This window comes from Phaseolus vulgaris, chromosome 3 (genome assembly GCF_051622355.1).
Source record: "Phaseolus vulgaris cultivar YP4 chromosome 3, ASM5162235v1, whole genome shotgun sequence".
Classification (NCBI taxonomy): domain Eukaryota; kingdom Viridiplantae; phylum Streptophyta; class Magnoliopsida; order Fabales; family Fabaceae; genus Phaseolus; species Phaseolus vulgaris.
In genome coordinates, this window is record NC_143500.1 from 46,016,699 (window position 1) to 46,037,459 (window position 20,761).

General features: G+C 28.8%; 2 protein-coding genes across 2 annotated transcripts; one reads left to right on the forward strand and one right to left on the reverse strand.

Annotated features, from left to right (window-relative positions):
- The first annotated feature begins 3,871 nt into the window (after positions 1-3,871).
- LOC137805662 (uncharacterized) lies at positions 3,872-4,816 on the forward strand. The gene is made up of 2 exons (XM_068605602.1): positions 3,872-3,911; positions 4,446-4,816. The coding sequence occupies exons 1-2, from the start codon at positions 3,872-3,874 to the stop codon at positions 4,814-4,816; spliced, it is 411 nt and encodes a 136-aa protein (XP_068461703.1).
- A 6,112-nt stretch (positions 4,817-10,928) lies between these two features.
- LOC137808045 (Aldolase superfamily protein) lies at positions 10,929-15,365 on the reverse strand. Its single transcript, XM_068608943.2, has 12 exons — positions 15,022-15,365; positions 14,839-14,917; positions 14,671-14,746; positions 14,491-14,574; positions 14,278-14,382; positions 13,745-13,825; positions 13,585-13,649; positions 12,711-12,780; positions 12,536-12,613; positions 12,127-12,224; positions 11,887-12,022; positions 10,929-11,352 (listed from the first exon to the last, which is right to left on the reverse strand). Exons 1-12 carry the CDS (start codon positions 15,203-15,205, stop codon positions 11,206-11,208), a joined length of 1,203 nt encoding a protein of 400 aa, XP_068465044.1. The 5' UTR covers positions 15,206-15,365; the 3' UTR covers positions 10,929-11,205.
- Between the last annotated feature and the right edge of the window lie 5,396 nt (positions 15,366-20,761).

Below are 20,761 nucleotides of genomic sequence, written 5' to 3' on the forward strand. Positions count from 1 at the left end.
CTTTTTATAATAAATCTAATTCAACTTCTTAAATTGTTTTCCTATATTTTAAAATTGAGAAAATTTTAATATATATATATATAAATAAGGAGGAAAATATTATGATAAGAACTAATAATTATCCTAATTATGAGTACCTACACTATTTTTTTTAATTCACTCATTATGTGTGAAGACACCTTTATCTAGGAAATATTTTAATGTTTAACAAATACCATGTTACTTTAATATTTATATTTATATATTTTTATACTAAAATATAGTAATTGATATTTTTTTTTTCTTAGGTTTCAAACACTAAATTCTTAAGTTATCCAACATCTATTGTTATTAGTAAGTGACATGCCACTACATTAAGACATATACAAACTTTATACCTAAATCTACAACAAACATATACTAAATATCATAAACTGATTTGTTTTAAAAATTATTGATTAATTTTACAGTTTTGAAATATAAAAGATTTCAACAAATTTTAGTTCAAAAAAATTCTTAAATATTCATATATATATATATATATATAAATTAATTTTAAATTATTTTAAATTTAAATTCAATTTCTAAATCGATATTAAACTAATTTGTAAACATTCAAAACTATTTTAAAAAAAAATATGAAATTATCTTAAAAAACAAATCTAAATATTTAAATTTGGATTACAAATTTTCTTTTAAAATATATATTTAATTTTTTCAATCCAATTATTTAGATTTATATTAAATTTGATTTAGATTTTTAAAGAAGCAATCCATTTTTATCTCTAATATTCTCAAGTTTTATCACCATACTAAATGAGAAGTATTTTTTTTTTCATAATTATATAAATGAAATTATGTAATATTTATTAATTTGTGAAAAATAATATTTATTAAATAATTGATTATTTTCAGTAAGAATTGTTTTGTATTGAAATTTATATAGTAATGTGAATAAATAAATATAATAAAATGATGAGTTTATATTGTACCAGAACCGTATCTTTCAATATTTTGTTATTTAATACTTTTGTAATCAACAATGAAACATTAACAAATTTAATGACATTATTAGAATTTAGTAGGGGAGGTGCCAGAGTGAGGTGAGGTGAGGTTTTTCCTGTCCCAATAATTTGCATCACTAAACTATATATTCTTTTATAATATGATTTTGAGAGCTGTAGTTTTCTACAGTGATTTTGTGAATAGAAAAAGATGAATGAGAGGTGTGTGAGTCATTGCTGAGTCAGATGGTCCACCATGTTGGCACCTGTACCATTTCACTGCATTCAATAATGCAACTGTCAACACACACTGCCTTTGTGGCTTTTCTAAATACCAAACATTTTGGTGACTGTTTTTAAGCCACATGTGAAAGTGAACTATCATCATATTACATCCTTATTAATCCACACACAACATCCTTCAAATCTTTCTATCATCTTCTCTTTCTTGTATTTTCTGCTTGTGGCTGGCATTGTTTTCCTCCCACCTATCTCCTCAAATAATGTTTCTCATGGTCAACAATAATGTTTCATTATTGAGGAAGCCACCAAAGAAATTAAACAGACAAAACAACCAAAACCAGATCTTAAGACTGGGCTCTTCTTGCATTACATTTAATGATGTGATTTATATGCCCTACCAACTTAGTTTAACTCTGACCTAAATTTGTTGCATGTTTTCACAATCCACGTGGAGCAAATGGGTGGTGTTGCAGGTTCCACATGGCCGTCAGGAAAATTATATTCGATATGATTACATTCATCCAATAATGTTTGATATAACCAATGAGTGAATGACTAATTAATATTGATCATATGAACCTGTCCTAGGGCAAGCTAATTAGGACAATTATGATCATACTGTATATAGAGACACTGTTCACTAAGGGACACTGCTGTCAATTAACAATGCATGGTCACCACTAGGAACCAATGTCAACTGTCATGATTCACGGGTTGCTAGTGCCAACTAATTAATATTAATAGGAGTTGTATTTTATTTCTAATTAAAATTTACATAACAAAGTAACATGATGACTGATATACACGATCACAGTTTTTTGGCATATAACTTGCTCAAAAAACTAGTTGTTGATAAATGAAACAAATGGGTGAAAGCTATTGAAAATTCAAGATTTAAAAGAGCTGAATTAAAAATGGAAGCTTGACAGATCATCTTATTAGGAGTGTTTTTAACATAAAAGAGTATTTATGCGTGTAATTATTAAAGATTCAAAATCTTGAAAAAATAAAATAAATTTTGAAAGAAGAAAGACAAGTATGATATTTTAATGTAATATCTATTGGGAAATAAAAATAAATAATATTGGATGTCAAATTTTATAAATTAGCATAATCACAATATTAAAAAAATGAATTTGTTTAACTAATCCGCTAATATTTGTCATCTTATTAGGAAACTTTTGAGCATTAATGAGACTATGTTGGAATATGAAGGCTATATTTATGTTATGTAATATTTCCTTCAACAGTTTTAGTTTAGAATTACTATCTAACTTCTTTTGTATCTGGTTATAATTTCAGTGTCTTGCATTGTGATTGAGTTATGTGTATAGGTCTTTTTCTGTTGGGTAGTGTTTTTTGTGATGTATTTAGGGGTACAGTGGTGATGTATTTAGGAATGTACTTTTTTTGAAAGGTGCTGTTGCCACTATATACAGTAAAAATAAAATATATACCTAATATACTAATAAATTAATATTTTAATAATATTTATTTTATTTTTAATTTAAAATATTATTATATTATTATAAAGAGGTGTGAAGTGTGTGTTGTTCACTATTCACAGTGTAAGAAAAGTTTTCCTTTTTTTTGAATGTTGGTTAAGGGAAGTAATATTTACTCTATTTTTTTTTCACCAATTGGTGGTAGGGTGATAGGCACCCTCTTGGTAAGATTTCTTGAAAGTTATACAGTTTGATAAGTGTTAGATGTAATAGAGTTGGAGCTTTCTTAAATTGTTATTTATTTATTTTATTTTTTATTTTACTAATTAAAAAAGTTATCCTTCATGGTTTTTTTTATGATTTGCAGCATCTTTTAGTGAGTTGTCTAGACAAATGAATATTGGGTATAATATGCAGCAAGTGGAATTTTTAAATATATCTAGAGTTTTATTTAAATGGGTACATAATAAAATATTCATAAATAAATAAAATGTAATATATTATTATTAAAAATTATATCTCTCTAAAATCTCTAATTTTTAAATTTTCTTTAAGTTTATAAAATAATTAAATTATCATTGTGATTTCATATTACATTTTGAGGAGGTACTACAATGATGGATAAAATAGTTAATTAGGTTTTTCATCTAAGTAAGTAGACCACTCTCTAATGATTTTACTCATTTCTTTTCATTTATTATTGCTCGAGCAACAATATGGACACTTAAGTGATATGATATATATCTCAAACAAGAGCTAGTAGCTTGAGCGAGAAAGAGATCGAGGTTGAGGCAATTCTTTCTCCTTTAAAATAAATGACGCTCAATTAACAACTTGGTCACTTAAGTGATAACTTAGTCATTCAAGCGATGAGTTGTGATCTCATGTGTTCCTAAAACATGTGAGACCATGTAACTATGTTTTAATGCTTAAGAGATAGTAAAGTGGTGTACCTTATGAAACTTGATGTACCCAATGAAACAAGTGTATCAATCTAGCATTACAAGAACAATCAAACAATTAATGCTTAAGCCTAGAAAGAGAATTTGAGCGAGGGAGAAGCTTAATTCTACTATTTGGAGTTGTCACTCTTAAGTAATGTGAGTAATGTGAGACCATTCAAGGAAGAGAGTCTTCTTCGGTTGTAGGAAGCGAGATTTCAACGGAAAGAGCTCTCTCAAACAACACTTAATTGTAATAATGGTGATGGTGATATTTAATATGATCATTGGTGTGATATGTATGTGTACCAGAAATGGTATTATGACTCCAAGGTTATCATATTAAACACATAATAGGAAATGAAATATTATATATTTAAATTACGATATTAAGTAATGAGAAGTTAAAGGAATTTGTGCATCAGTTGTTACAAATTAGTTAGATGAACTACCTTGACATCCAAAAATGATTATAAATTTTCAATACACTTCTTCTAATAGGTTTGATATTAACTTCTAATGAGATATGTTTAGGGTTCATGGTTTAGACTTATTGTAGCTGAAGGTTTAGCCGGTGTTTCAAGGAAAACAACGAAGAAAAGTTTGATAAAGGAGCTCAAGGTCGGGTATAATATTAAACACATAATCCATTAAGGAAATGAAATATTATATATTTAAATTACGATATTAAGTAATGAGAAGTTAAAGGAAATTTGTGCATAAGTTGTTACAAATTCGGTAGATGAACTACCTTGACATCCAAAAATGATTATAAATTTTTAATACACTTCTTCTAATAGGTTTGATATTAACTTCAAATGAGATATGTTTAGGGTTTAGACTTACTGCAGCAGCTGAAGGTCTAGTCGGTGTTTCAAGGAAAGCAACGAAGAAAAGTTTGATAAAGGAGCTCGAGGTCGGGTATAAAAAGGTTAAGGTTAATATGCTTCAATTCGCAGATAACACCTTGTTTTTCTGCGATGCTAGCATTAAGAGTATGTACAACCTCAAGGTTTTGTTGAACTATTTTGAGATTGCTTTTGGGTTGAAGGTGAATTTCTCGAAGAGTAGAATTGGAGGGGTGGGGATTGATCAAAATGTCATTCTTCGCTTTGCGTCTATTCTTAATTGTGAGATGACGAAGACCCCTTTCAAGTACATGGGGATGCCAAAAGAGAAACGTGTTTTAGGACGGTGTAGTTGACAGAATCAAGTCTAGATTGAGCACCTGGAAAGGGACTTTTATTTCGATGGCTGGGAGGATTTTCTTTGTCAAGTCATTTATTTCGTCTGTTCCGCTATTCTTTTTATCCTTGTTCAAGATGCCTTCCACGGTTGTGAAGAAGATTGTGACCCTACAAAGGAACTTTTTGTGGAGTTGTTGGGAGTTTGAGGAGAGGAAAATTGCATGGGTTGCTTGGGATAAGGTGCGCGAACCACTAGATGTTGGTGGCCTTGGCATTCTCAATATCAGGTTGTTTAACCTGGCTTTGCTGGGAAAATGGATTTGACATTTGTGTCAGACTAAGGGAGGACTCTGGAAGGATATTATAGAGTCTAAATATGGTGGGTGGAGAAGCCTTAGAGAGCAACGACTACTCTCAACTCAGATTCACTGTGGCGGAGAGATTTGAAGGAGGTCTGGAAACATGAAGTCTGATGTTCTTCCTTTGAAGATCCTTTCAGGTGGGAGCTTGGTAATGGAAATGAGTTTTTTTTTCTGAGAAGATAATTGGTTGGGTTCTGGTAGTTTGAAATACATGTTTCCAAGGTTGTTTTCATTGTTAGTATCGAAAGATGCTAAATCTCTTTGTGTGAGGATTGAGTTAATAATGTTTGGGTGTGGGATCTGTCTTGAAGAAGGAGCCTTTTTTCTTGGGAATCGGAATTGGTTTCTCAACTTCTTGGGGTTGTTCACCTTTCAAGCCCCTATTTGGATTTCGAAGATAAATGGGTCTGTAAGGATGGTGATTGCGCTGAATATTCTGTTAACTCAACTTATGGTTTTTTAAAGGGCGTGTTAGAAGAGGAGTCTTTGAGTTTGTATAACTTTTTTTGGAAAATTAAGGCTTTGCCTTCAACTCACATTACTGCTTGGAAGGTCCTGGTGAACAAGATCGCTACCAAGGTCAATCTGGTGGCAAGACGTGGGATTATGGTGGATATCATGGTTTGTTGCTTTTGTAGGGAGAAAGAGGAAACTACAAGTCATTTGTCATTTGAATGTAGAGTTGTTTGGCTAGTATGGAACTTGTGTTATGATTGAGTAAGGGTGAAGTCGGTTGATCTTCTTGAACTTGCTTCACATTTTTTGCATTATAACTTCATTGACGTTCCTGCTTCTGTCAACTTAGCTTTTGGGTATACTTGAATTGCTTTGGTTAGTGAAATTTGGCGTCATAGGAATAAACATATTTTCAAGGGAGGAGTGATTGATCATTCTGAAATCTTCTCATTGGCTCAACTGAAAGTATGGTCTTGGGTTACTTCCAAAATTCCTTCTGCTTGTTTTTTCTTTTCTGATTGGTGTCTTGATCCTCTAGTTTGTATGTTTTTTATTAAAAACAAGTGATTATTGGTTGGTTGGGTTGATGTTTCTTTTACGGTTTGTGAAGAGTTGTTGTTGTTATTTTGACTATTGTGGACTATTCCTGAAGTAGTTCACATTTATTTTTGTCTAGTTGATAAAAAAAATATTTAATACAATTTTTCTAAAAGACTAACTTGAAAGATAACAAGATACGCGGTTTCATTACAATGTGATTGATTGTATATAATATTGCAGGTGATAATAATCAAGGTAATAATTTTATATAAATCTCATATATATATAACGTAAAAAGATCAAATATAATCAATTAGACCATTTAAAAAGAATTTGATAAAATACATTTTTAATCTTCACATTTTGATTTTAATCACAATAATAATTAATATTTTTTAGTCTTAAAAGTTTATCACAAATGTATATTTTTAGTTCTAATTTAAACCTAAAATTGCATCATTTTATAGATATAAAACTAAAAAAGTTATGATTTTGTGTAGATCCTAAAATCAAGTTTTCTAAGAATCTACATTTATATTAAAAAAAAAAATACGTAGGTCACAAATACAACACTAGTCTTATATCTTTTAAAAAAGAAAGTCATATTCTATATGCATAACTTAGAGTTTATAAAAAGAGACAAATTTGTACTTCGTATTCTATGGTTTGTGTGTTTAAAAAATCGAAATTATACTTTTATATTATAATTTTTTATTTATCATTTAAAAATAAATAAATAATCATTGTAATACCACAAATATTAAGGTATTTCATTTTTAGTATAATAAAAAAATACAGTTTTAGTACAACAACTTTTGATTTAAATTATTAATTTTATTTGAACTCTCTCAACAGTTGAAGTGATTAAAGATACCATCCTTATTAATTATGACATATATTTATTGAAGAGAAAATTAACAGTAATATTAATAATTATCTCAATTTTATTCACATATATTTTAAATTCTCATAGTTTTGATTGAATATTAACAAAAAAGTTAATTATATATTAATATTAATTATTTTTTAATAAACATGTATTCAATTACTTCAATCATTAAAATTAACTAAATTATTTTTTTTATTAAAAATAATTTTTTATTGTATTATTCTAAATATAAAATATGTCCTATTTATTCTGAATCTAACTATTTAGTTTTTTAAAAAATAAAATCATTTTACAGATATGAAATTTCAATTTTGTTTGAAAGTAATAATACTAAAGAGAGTAAAAAAGGGTCAACTATAGTGGGACCCTACAACTGGAGATAGATTGATTCATAATTTGGAAGCTAAACCCTTCCACCATGGTTTCACGCACTACTCCACACTGATTAAAGTTGTTTATTTATTCTCTGTTTTCTACTTGCTGCTGCACCTTTCTAGTCTAAACTATAAGCAAGCTTTAAGTTATGTTTTAAGTGCATCCTTAGACATTTGGAATTTATTAAAAAAGAATATCAATTTTTAGTTGAATTAAAAACTTTATTTAGAGCATGTTTGAGAGTAAAATTGTCAGATTTTTTTTTTCAAACTCGCTTACAAAACTGACAAAACTAAGTTAAACATGTATATTCTCATTTGCCATTCGCAACTGGTTGTTATTTTTGTATTACATTTCATTATTTTACAGTACATACTGGGTTTATTTATTGTATGCATTGTATAATCCATTTCCTTTAATTTTTACTAGATTTATGTTTATTTTCTTATAATTATGTTCAAGGAAAATTAAACTAATTCTCCTTTGCACAGCACCTCCTTTTTTTTATTTTTTACCTTTTAATGTTTATCGAAACTCCTTTATTGGATTAGTTACTGAATTATTTTTAAAATAATTAGGACAAGCGATTAGGGTTTTTTTTCACCAAAATGTTACAATTTAACTTTGTACTAATGAAAATGGGAAAAAAATATTGAGAGATTGAATGAGTCGTGTATTAAATGAAAACAAGTCGAGGTAAGAGTTATATCTATCTTTTTTTTTTCTTATGTCTAAATTCAAGGTCAAAGTAGTTTTCTATGATATGTCATTTGAGAATTTTTAATGATAGTTTGTTTTCTGTTTTTATTTTATCATTATCTTTCTTTAATACTTGTTGAGGTTAGATTTATTTTCGCATATTTTTATTGTATTTTTATTCGAAATATTTATTAAGACTTAATCACCTAAATGAAAAAAGAAAATATACATTTATTAAGCAGATTTTTGTATTAAATATTACCATAAACAAGCAATTAAATAAGTTTTTTAATTCGGGTTAAACCTTTAAAAAGAATCAACTGAAGCCTAAGAACAAAACTAAAACATAAACAAACCAAGTTTAGATAAAAAGGTATCCGAACTTAGTCCATATCCACCCATACCGATGTTTAATGAACTCACTCAGTAGGGTTTAACCTCTAAATCATATAATAAAATCTAAATATAGATTATGATTACTAATGAAATCATTTAATGTTGTAACAAAAAAAAATATATATGATTCAACAAAGCCAGCTTAAATGTGGCCCATTGCCATTGCTCAAGCCGGATTACAAAGCATAACACTCATTCACTTAAAAGTAAAGTAAATTTTTCAGAATGTATTAAAATTTTGAAAAACTCGTTACTAACTCCCTGTTTGCTTCCATGGATGTACTTTTCAAGAGGAAAGATGTGAGTGGATATCCATGGTTTGGATCAAGGAATGTGCAGGAGACTGAAGGAGAAGATATACCTGTGAACATTAAATATTATTAAGAAGTGGACTTTAAGCCTAACTCAACCCCATAAAACCGGCTCATAGGGTTGAGGTTTGCACCCACTTATATACAAATGAAAGGCTCTAATCTCTAGTCGATGTGGGATCTCCAACACACCCCTCACGCCGAGAGTGATAGATAGAAGCTCGTGCGTGGGACTATATATTATGGGTGGTCCGATAGCGGCCCGATAGCGGGTGACACGATAGGCCCAACAAATACTCGCTAGGATAGGCTCGAAATGGCTCTGATACCATATTAAGAAGTGGACTTTAAGCCTAACTCAACCCCATAAAACCGGCTCATAGGGTTGAGGTTTGCACCCACACTTATATACAATGAAAGGCTCTAATCTCTAGTCGATGTGGGAGGATCTCCAACAAATATCTTCTCCCCTCAAAATGAAGAGATGTAGAGGGAAAGCCATGTCAGCATCCCTTATTTCCAATTTTACTCTCATTTGAATGTATCACAATGCTTCATTTGAATGTATTAGTATTTAAAAAAAATTATTTTACGATGTTTAAAATATATATATATATAATATTTAAAATGAAGAAACAAATCATAATAAATTTTAAATAAGTTTTAAGTTTGTTTATTATTTTATAAAAGATTATAAATCAGTGTAAAAAAAATATAGTTAAATAAAATCTTCCATTTATATATTAGTTATTAGAGTAGATAAGGTGATACCTATTTTTCAAGTTCTAATCAGATATTTTATTAAATGTGGTTGGATTTAGTTTTTTTTTAAAGAAAAGAATATACTATATCTAATTAAAATTGAAAATATTACCTGGGTTGGATCATGGTCATCACCAAAAGATTATACTAAACATTTTTCATTTTATTTTATACTAAATATTTAATTTATTTAATTAAAAAAATCCCTAAAAACAATCCATCACTTAAAATAATTTTATTCTAACTTCAATTATTCATTAGAAACTGAAAATATAATTAATATATTTTCACGTATTTTTACATAATTTATTAATAAAAACTACACTTTATTATAAATATTAGTTATTAAATAAATTTAACTAACACAAATATTTAATAAAATAAAATAATAATAATTAATTATTGAACTATATCGGATTATACCACTAATACGTTTTTATCCTTATTTTTTATGGAATCCTTTTCTATGGTTAATTAAGTTATATTTTTGTTACTGTTGTATTTTTTAGATTGCTTTATTGTGAGGTTTTTTAATATTAAAAAATAGTAAATTTTTTATTTATATAAGATGTGATTTATTTTTAATTTTATAGTATATGTTTAATATTTAAAGAAATTATTTGAAATTCTGTTTTTTTTGTTATGTTTATATTAATATATTTCTATATATAGTTATTATGTTTATGAGTTATAATTTATTTTAATAATTTTTTATGAAATTTTTTTTTATTGTTAATTACGTTATATTTTTTGTTGTTGTGGTATTTTTTATTTTTCATTTCTAGAGGGTTTTTAATATTGAAAAATAATATCTTTTTATTTATATAAGATTTGATTTATTTTTCAATTTTATTACTTGAAGATCTGTTTTTATTTAATTTGTTGAATACATTTTTTTTTTCTAATTATAGTTTTTATATTATACATATTTACATTTAACATATATATTTTTTTAATTATAATTTTTAAATCTACGAAATGTATGAAAGATTTTCATTTTAAAACAAAAACAACTCATTTTATTATTAATTTTTTTAATAGGCAAGAGTTAATCTCTAAAGTAACATTTCACACTTTTAAAAAAATTAAAATTTCCTCATAACCATCACATCACTCACAAATCCCCAAAAACTTTCCTCACACATCCACCCTAACATACCCCAATCCAAACCCTTTCACTTTCTTCACACTTTCCTCACATATCCACTCCCTCAAATCCTCACACATTCCCTCCCTAATCCAATCAGAGCCTACATGAATAAAAAGAAGTGTAAGAAATTTTCGATGTGCAAAATGTCAGATCTTGGGCACACTTGGAGGGACGTTTCTTGCGCCTTACTTTGTAGGAGTATCCGGTTTTATTTACTATTAAAACGGAATAAAAGTTCCGGAAATTTAAGTGTACACCAAAGATACACACAGTATAATAATATCTCTCTAAAAATCATACTATGAAATGCAACTGCAAAACTGAAAAAAAAAGTGCATTTAGGAACCGCGTGTTCAAGACTTCAAAGGTCAGAGGGAAAGAAAAACAACGGAATATTCCCTTCATCTGTTCGCTTCACGATTATTCCTTCAGGCAAAATACTGTCGTGCGACATAAAAAAGTGAAATCATACATTTGGTGGTGGCCAAATTTTCCCAAATAAATCTTCAACCCGCTTTGCTTGATCAGCATTACCATCCAGTCCAGCAGCCAAAAGCTGCACAGCTGCAGGCCCCATGGCATTTGCCAAGCTATGTTGGTCCCATTTAACAAGCTGAATATAAAGCATGCAAACTTATTAGTATAGCAATCAGATTAATTAGCAAATACAACAAACTTCAGAACAAAAACGCGATTTTATTAAAATATCCGGCTGATGATTGAGGTGAGAAAGGACACTGGAATGGGCGTTATTTTAGCATTAACCCAGTCACCATAGATGGCAGTCAACGTTCACATTTCCTATTACATTGTCAATGGCACTGATAGAAATCAAACTTTCACAGCAATAAACTGACAAAAGTTAGGGTCGGCTGATTCCGATTTTCCTGAGCCTCTTGAAGGGAGAATTAACACCTGGTTGAAATAACATTAGAGAACAAACAACATGCAGTTTGATGTTGCCCTTCATCTAATTGGTTTTTTATTTTCCATTTGATTGAAAAACAAGCAATGGGCATGCCATCATGTTTTTGCAATTATAAGGTGGGCGGACATACATTGCTACCAACTTAATTCTGCAGTTTCAACTAAGAATTGCTACTTTGTAAAGGTGAAAAGCAAATGACATTAGAAGCTGAAACCATACCTCTTCATCACTAAATTTGTACTGTGCAGCAGACTGAGGGGATAACCTCCTAACAAAAGAGTACTTCTCATCAGGAGAAGCAACAGATTCTTTGAGAGTCTGCAATATCTTTAAAGGAGCGATGATATAGTCAACCCTAGACAAGGAGGAAAAAGCAAATAAATTGATAGTATATCATACAAATAAAAAACTCCAATCAGGTATTAAATTGGATCTGACTTAAAGGAAGTCTTTGAATACCCCAGAAGACTAAATAGATCCTGCTTGTTGCGAACTGCTGCTGCCATCAACTTTGACTTATGCCCATATTTGTGAATATAATTGTAAGCTTTCGTCACCTGAAATAATAATAATGATTTCAAGCATAGGCTTTGTTGGTGATCATCATAACTACTTTTAGCAAAAATCTGATTCTTGCAGCAAGAGCCAAGCTATTTTCCACAAGTCATACCTACCAAATTACTGACTTCAACTGTGAAAAAAGAAATTACCTCTATTTCTACATTTTCACCATGAGCTTTATAAGTTAATTTTGATTTGACAAAAAGCTCTATAAGTTAGTATTCACAACACAAAAACAAACATAAATTTAATTCTAAGAATAGAGCAATAGGCAACGAACAAAAGAGTAAAATATTGAAGAACATACCAATGCCAACCCTGGATCCTCTCCTCTTAGCAGGGCAGATTCTATTTCTTTGTCACCAGAATGATTACGTGCCCAATCCTGAAAAATTACGAAGTTTAAATAGGATACCCTAAAACCTTAACCTGTTGTTAAACACTCTTATGAAGTTATGACACAAATAAAAGATAGAAATTACCCTTGTACGACCAACAAAAATTTGAATAACAGACGCACCAGCTTGAGCTGCAGCAGCGGCTTGAGCAAAACTGAAGAAATAGAACCAATCCATCAAAGGATTAAAAATAAATTAAATAAAAATAACTCAATTCAAACGGAATAACACAGCCACTAGATCAAAGGTTACAAACTTAGATCTTTGAATTTTCATTAGGGAAAAAATTTCACATAAGTTCCATACATGTAATTTTCATAAAAGCAAATAATTCCTTTTTCTTTTGATGTAACAAAACGCAGAACATTTCACAAAAATTCTAATAAGAGAGCATGATGCCATGCTTCATAGCATTAGCTATCTGATATTCAAATTGGCGGTCCAGAGTAAAAAAAGAGCAACGTTTGTACTTCCGACAAACAATGAGTTAAATTGAGCATGTTGTTTAGGATAGTTTTCCCCCACCCACATAAAATATTAAAAGATAATGGTCAAGAAAAAAACCATAAACAGACTTGCTAATATTTTAAGCAATTCAAAATTGACATCAAGAAATTGTAGTAATGAAGCTTCAGTATTTTTTTTCCAACACATAAAATATCTGTTTTCATGGAAAGATGGCTTTTATTTTTCAGTTGAATAAAATTCTTTATGGATATAGCTACCAAAAGGTAATGTGTGCTAAATATTTTTTTCTTATAATGGAACAAAACAAAATATACCATTGTAAGATTCCTGAGGTTTAGACATAACATTGCAATGTATTAAGAGAATTCAAAACAGAAAAACTGGTGTACTGCACATAATTAAAGATCCAAGCCTTTTAAGCAATATACTAATATGGCATCGTTTTTGTATTAACCTCGAGAGTTTTTTGCAAAATATTCAACTAAACTACCTGTAGACAAAGGTCAAATGTGTTTGTATGCCTTCAGATTCCAGCAACCTTGCAGCTTCTATTCCCTAAATAAAAAGTAACCAAGCCACCAGTACATGAATAAAGCATCAGTATATCTGGATTCAGCTGGCACTGCAATTCTATTTTTCAGATTACTCACTTGCCAAGTTGAAGGAATTTTAAACAACAGACGTTGCGGAGGTACATTGCTAATATTGTACAACTTTAACAAGTCATGCACCTGTAAAATTTGATAACAGTAGCATTAGATTTCACCAACTCACAAAATATGTGTATTTTGTCATTGTAACTGTACAGAGCGACAAGGACTCACAAAACGTGAACCTTGTTTTTAAACAGCCTAGCAGCCACTCTCAGCTTAGAATTTATAGAGAGAAAAGGAAAAGAGAGTCAGAGAGAAACACCTATCTCCTTAGATTGGTCATTGCATATATCAGAATGATGTGGCAATCAACTAAAACAATTGTTTTCCTACATCTGGAGCCAACATCGAAACTGTTTATAGCTCTTACTCATGACTAGTATAGACAACTTAATAAGAACTATGTAATCCTGAGAAATTACAAGACCTATGATTGGTACCTGAGAAAGAAGCACTGAAACTACAAGTGTATTATTCAACAAAGTAATAAAATTTTAACATAATAAGTAGTTATGAAACATGTAAAATACCTTCCTGATAATGGCGTGTGTATCATAAGCAAGCCGCGCATCCACTTCTGTTGAAACACGGCCAGGGACAAGCTTTGCCAAGTCGCTACCCACATTCGCAAAAGCCTACAGTTTCAGGATAAAATCCGCAAAACAACCACAGATAGATTAGACTCAAATGAGCATCACCAGTTATCATTAAATCAAATTAAAATGAAAAACAGAAACAAATACCTTGCTGACAAAACAAGACAATCGCGCATTAGGATTTTGAATTCCATAACACTCAGAATCAGCCAAAGCCATCTCCACAGCATTCTATAATAATAATAATAAAAATGCGTAACTCGTTAAGTCAGACTCAGATCAAAGTGCACTGGTTAGGATTTCCTAAGATTGAAATGCACGTGTTACCCTAAAAATGGTGTCTGGAAGGCCACATATCCCCAAGAGAAGTGATGAACTGACAGTAGCAGCAGTTGGAGGAAATCTGCAGCAGCGTATACGCTCATTAATTAACCATCACATCAAAACTCATTGAAATTCCATAGGAAAAAAGCAGAGAGAATAAATCGACGTTACTTTTCGAAATCATCGAAAACGACGGTGTCGGGGACGATCTCGCTGAAGGCGGACACAGCATCGAGTTCAGTGGTGGAAGCTGCAACATAAATTGCGACATTGGAGAGAAAAGGAAAGCGCGAAATGAAGGAATGAAGATAGCATAACTACTAATGTATATAATATGGTGAAATTATGAATTACCGATATTGATAGAGGAAGCAGAAGCGCGAGTTCGAGGGAGGGACCTGTGGTAATTGAAATGGAGGGTTTTTGGGGAAAGCGTGGAACGAGGCGAGAAGGAGAAAGTGGATCTTGTTGTTGTTGAGTGAATGGATGTTGCAGGAGAGAGCGTTGTAGAGGACGGAGTTTGCAAAGTGAGTGACATTTTGAGATTAGAGGTTAAGACTCTAAGCTCCGTTACCACTTCTGAATTAATAACTCACAGTAATAGACCAGATCCAAATCCAAAACCACATTCACCTCTCTAATTTTGGACACAGTGATGTCAGATTTCTATTTTTTCTCTCTCTGTTACATAACTTTCTAACAGTTTTTAAGCAACTCCCCATTTGCATTATTCATTTCTATTTAGTTTAATTTGTAGTAATGAAATTGTAAGTTGACTTTAATTAAACTTATGTTTTAATCTTGTTTTGTATTATATTATTTTTCTCTTTCTTTCTTAATTGCAAAATATAATTGCTCAGATAAATTATCCCGCACAATTTTCCTTTGTTTTTCAAACAGTCACGTTATCAAATGTTTAACAGAATAAGACAGTGCAACGTAATTATTGTTATATTCCTCATATTATTTTTTTTCATTTGTTATTTATGTTCGTATTTCGTCATGTATACCAAATAGATATCGATAATTTTAACTATATTTTTTTTCTTAGTTTTTATATTCAAATCTGATATAGTATACATATTATATGTCAAGTCCAGACATTCAAATAATTTCACCTTTAATTACTAATGAGCCACTTTAACTTTAAAGACAGTCTTCTAAATTAGTTATTTGTAAGCAGGTTACTTCTAGATATAGATGAGTGTCAAATGTTCATACTTCTAGATATAGAGAAACTATGTATAGAAAACATTTATTACATTTAATCTCAATGAAATGAATGATTAACTAGTATAGGGTCTTTGGTGAAAAGAACAAATATTAAAAAAACTATAAGCAAGAAGATGGAAACTCTCTTGAATCCTTGACGTCCAAGATATGCTTTTCAATGTTTCTTTCTATCACCCATCAGTAAATGTACAGCATAATCATAAATTTGTCTTTTTGTTAGTTCATAAATTGAACTTTTGCTCAATAATAAAATGTCTCACTAAGAAAAATAACATGGCATTTAATATTATTGTGAAACCTCAAGTTCAAGCACATATTGGCTGAATCTTATTTATTCTTGTACCTTGTTGAGTGAATCTTCTTAGGAAGAAAATATTATGATAAGAAATAATTATTCTAATTATGATTACCCACACTTTTTTTAAAAAATTCACTCATTATCCGAGAAGACACCTTCGTCCAGAAAATATTTTAATGTTTAACATTTACATGTTACTTTAATATTTATATTAATATATTTTTATACTAAAATATATTAATTGATATTTGTTTATTCTTAGGTTTCAAACACTAAATAAATTCTTAAGTTATCCAACTTCTATTGTTATTAGTAAGAGACATGATCCTACATTAAGACATATACAAACTTTATACCTAAATCTACAACAAACATATACTAAATATCATAAACTAGTTTGTTTTAAAAAATATTAATTAATTGTACAATTTTGAAATATAAGGTTTTGTTTGTTTTCATGAATGTACGGTTTGTAAGGAAAGAAGTGTGAGGATATCAATGGTTTGGATACAGGGTTTTGCACGGAAGAGGAGGAAAGAATATATCTGTGAACAGTAAATATCATCTCCTCTCAAGATGAAAAGATGTAGAGGGAAAGTCACATCAGCATGTGTTATTTCCGATTTTATCCTCATTAATATTAAAAAACAGAATTTTTTATTTATATAAGATGTGATTTTTTTTCTAATTTTATAGTATATATTTAATATTTTAAAAAATTATTTGAAGTTATCTTTTTATTTAATTTTTTGCTGTGTTTATAATATTTTTTTTATAATTATTATGTTTATGAGTTTGTGATTTATTTGATGATAGTTTTTTATGAAATTATTTTCTATTGTTAATTACCTTATATTTTTTTATTTTTTATTACTATATGGTTTTTAATAATAAAAAATATTATCTTTTATTTATATAAGATCTAATTTATTTTCTAATTTTATAATGCATGTTTAATATTTTAAGAAATTATTTTAAGTTTTATTTTTATTTAATTTGTTGAATACATTTTTTTTCTAATTATAATTTTTAAATTATATCTATTTATATTTAATATATATTTATTTTTAAATTTTAATTTTTAAATTTACAAAATATTGAAAGTTGTTTATTTTTAAACAAAAATAACTCATTTCATTATTAAAAAAATTTAATAGGCAAGGATAAAGTTGTTTCTTCTCACATCCTCACACATTCACTCCCTCAAATCCTCACACATCCATTCCCCAATCCAAACACACATTAAGGCCATGTTTGGTTCTGGGGGTGGCACTGTTGTCGACGAAAAAAGTCTCAGTACCACCCCGTTTGCTTCCAGCGTTCAATGCGGGTGAGGGAGGAACTGCGGAGAAAGTGGAGTGGGTTTAGGCTCTTCTCCAAGATGAAGAGAAAGTAGGGATCATTAGAGCGAGTGCCACGTCACAGCTAGGAAGTTACCCTTGTGCCCTTGCTTTTCTCCTCTCCATTCCAGGACAAACCATTGCCCCCTGCATGCATGCCACATCAAAGCGTGAGATTCCTGACTTGGCTCAGGAATCGTTTGACCATTGAAGGCTCTGAAAGCTATGAATGCAATGGGTGAGGAGTAGGTGTGCATTAAGTTGGTTGTTCAGTATATAAAACCATGCATGGTTGTTTCACTGGTCAAAGAAACCGAAGCTTGTCCTCATATGTATTGAGTTCTACTAGGGTTGGAGAGATTAGTAAGGCATCAGAGTGTGTGGTAGGGGTTCACTAACGTTGTGCTTGGTTCATCTTAGGTGAGCATATGCCTTTGCTTCAATGGTGCTTAATCGATTATGGCTGAAAAAGCACTAGCCACATAGTTGATTATGGAGTTGATAATCGATTATGCAAAGCCAAAATAATCGATTATGTGTTAAAAATTCAAGACATGATCGATTATCTTAAGCGTTCATAAATGGTGATAATCGATTATGGCTTTTGATAATCGAATAAGCCTGTTTTTTGCCTTGTTCAATAATCGGTTATGCTTGATTTTTTTGGATAATCGATTATCCTTTGTTTGTAACTGATGGGATAATCGATTATGTTCTAATTTTTTGTGAGTTTTGTGAAATTTTTTGGGTTGCCTAATTTTCAGGCACTCTCCTGGTGTGTTCTTCGTCCCTATTGTTCTGTTCTTCAGGTTTTTAAATTTTTTATGTTAACTTTTTTGTTTTTAATTTTTGCTTTATATTTTTTTTTGGATGATTATTGTTTTGTAATATAATTTGTTTAGGGTTTAGTTTAGTTAATTATGTTAATGAGTTAGAAAATTAATGTTGTTTCTAATTCCTTTATTTGATTTATTTTTTTAATTTTTGTATATAGTTATTTATTTTTTAACATTTAAGAAAAATATTTATTTGTATAAAATTAATGATTTACATAATGGAAATAGAAATTTGTAAAGTTTAGGTTTTTTTTTTATATTTAACATAAATTAATGTTATAATTAAAACAATTAAAAAAATGTTGTAGTAATTAAAGAAAACTGAAAAAGTTTAGATAAATATTGTTTATATTTTTAATAATAAATGTACATAGTTATTTAAAAAAAAATTAATTGTTTATAAGAGAATAAATTTATTTATTTAAAATAAATATTTGTATTATGTAGGGTTATTTTTTATTTTACATAAATTATTGATGTTAGAATTAAATGTTATAAAAAATGTTATAGTAATTTAAAGAGGCAGAAAAAGTTTAGAGAAGAAACTTGAATTTGTAATAATAAATGTAGATAGTTATTAATTTTTAAAAATTAAATTGTTTATAAGAAATAGTTTTTTATTTGTAAATAATATTTTTACAGAATGGAAACAAAATTTGATAATGTTTAGTTAATATTTTTTTAGATTTCACATAAATTATTAATGTTATCATGAAAAACATTAAAAAGGAATGTTTTAGTAATTTTTGTTATAAGGTTTAATTGTTTATAAGAAAAAAATTTATTTATTTAAAATGAATATTTTTACAAGTGGAAATAGAAATTTGTAATTTGTAGGGTTTTTTTTTATCTTACATAAATTGTTAATGTTATAATTAAAAACTTTATAAAAAATATTTTATTAATTAAAAAAACCAGTAAAACTTTTGAGAAGAAATATGATATTTTAATAATAAATGTAGAAAGTAATTATTTATTTAAAATTGAATTGTTTATAAAAAATATTTTTGAGAGAATGGAATTCAAAATTTATAATATTTAGGGTTTTCATTTTTGTAGATTTAACATAATTTATTAATGTTATAATTAAAAATATTATAAAAATGTTGTAGTAATTAAGAAAAGCAGTAAAAGTTTAGAGTAGAAATATGATTTTGACTTTTATTTTTTTAAATTTGAATTTTTTTAAAAAAAATGAATTTTTTATTTATAAATAAAATTTTGACAGAATGAAAAATAATAATTTCTAATGTTTAGGGTTTTTTAATTTTATTTGACATAAATTGTTAATGTTATAATTAAAAACATTATACAAAATGATATAGTAATTAAAATAAATAGTAAAAATTTAGACATAAATGAAATAAAATTTTTAAATTTTTAGGTTTTTTTTTTATACATTTGACATAAATATATGAAATTTGAATATTTGTATAGTTATATTTGTTATGATAGTTTATTAATTTTACGTTATTGTTTATTTTGTTTGTTTATATTTACATGTTGTTTGATTTATATAATTTTTTTTATATTACAGAAATTAAATGATATAGTAATTTATAATAAATTTTTCATTAAAATTAATTAAAAATACGGTTTAGGATCACTGTATTGATGTACTTTTACACTGAAAAAGTAACCGCGTTCGGTATAAATTCGAAAAGATATTATGATGAGAGTACACTTTGAGGAAACAGTTGCAATTTATGACGATCTTGTTGCATATACATATACATATCACACCAATGATCATATTAAATATGACCATCACCATTATTACAACTAAGTGTTGTTTGAGAGAGTTCTTCTCACTTGAATTTTTGTTTCCTATAAACTAAAAAAGAACTCTCTTCCTTTAATGGTCTCACATTACTTGAGTGTGACATCCAAATAGTAGAATTAAACCTCTTCCTCGCTCAAATATCTTTTCTACACTTAAGCACTAATTGCTTGAGTGTCCTTACAATGCTTGATTGATACACTTGTTTCATTAGTACATCAAGTTTCATGAGCATAAGGTACACAACTTTACTATCTCTTAAGCATTAAAAAATAGTTGCATGGTCTCACATGTTTTAGGAACCTATGAGGTCACAACTCACTTGAATGACTAAGTTATCACTTAAATAACCAAGTTGTTATTTAGAGGAGAAGGAGTTGTTCAACCTCAATTTCTTTGTCCTTCAAACTACTAGCTCTTGTTTAAAATATATATCATATCACTTGAGTGTACATCTTGTAGCTCAATATCTAAAAACTTATCTTCTACTATTTCACCCCAAACCATTATTTAACCACCCATGTTAGGAGGAAGAGGGTAACCACGTTCAGCATTGGAAGAAGCATATCCACCTGCATTTGGTGGGGCGCATCCACCTTGGTTGCCG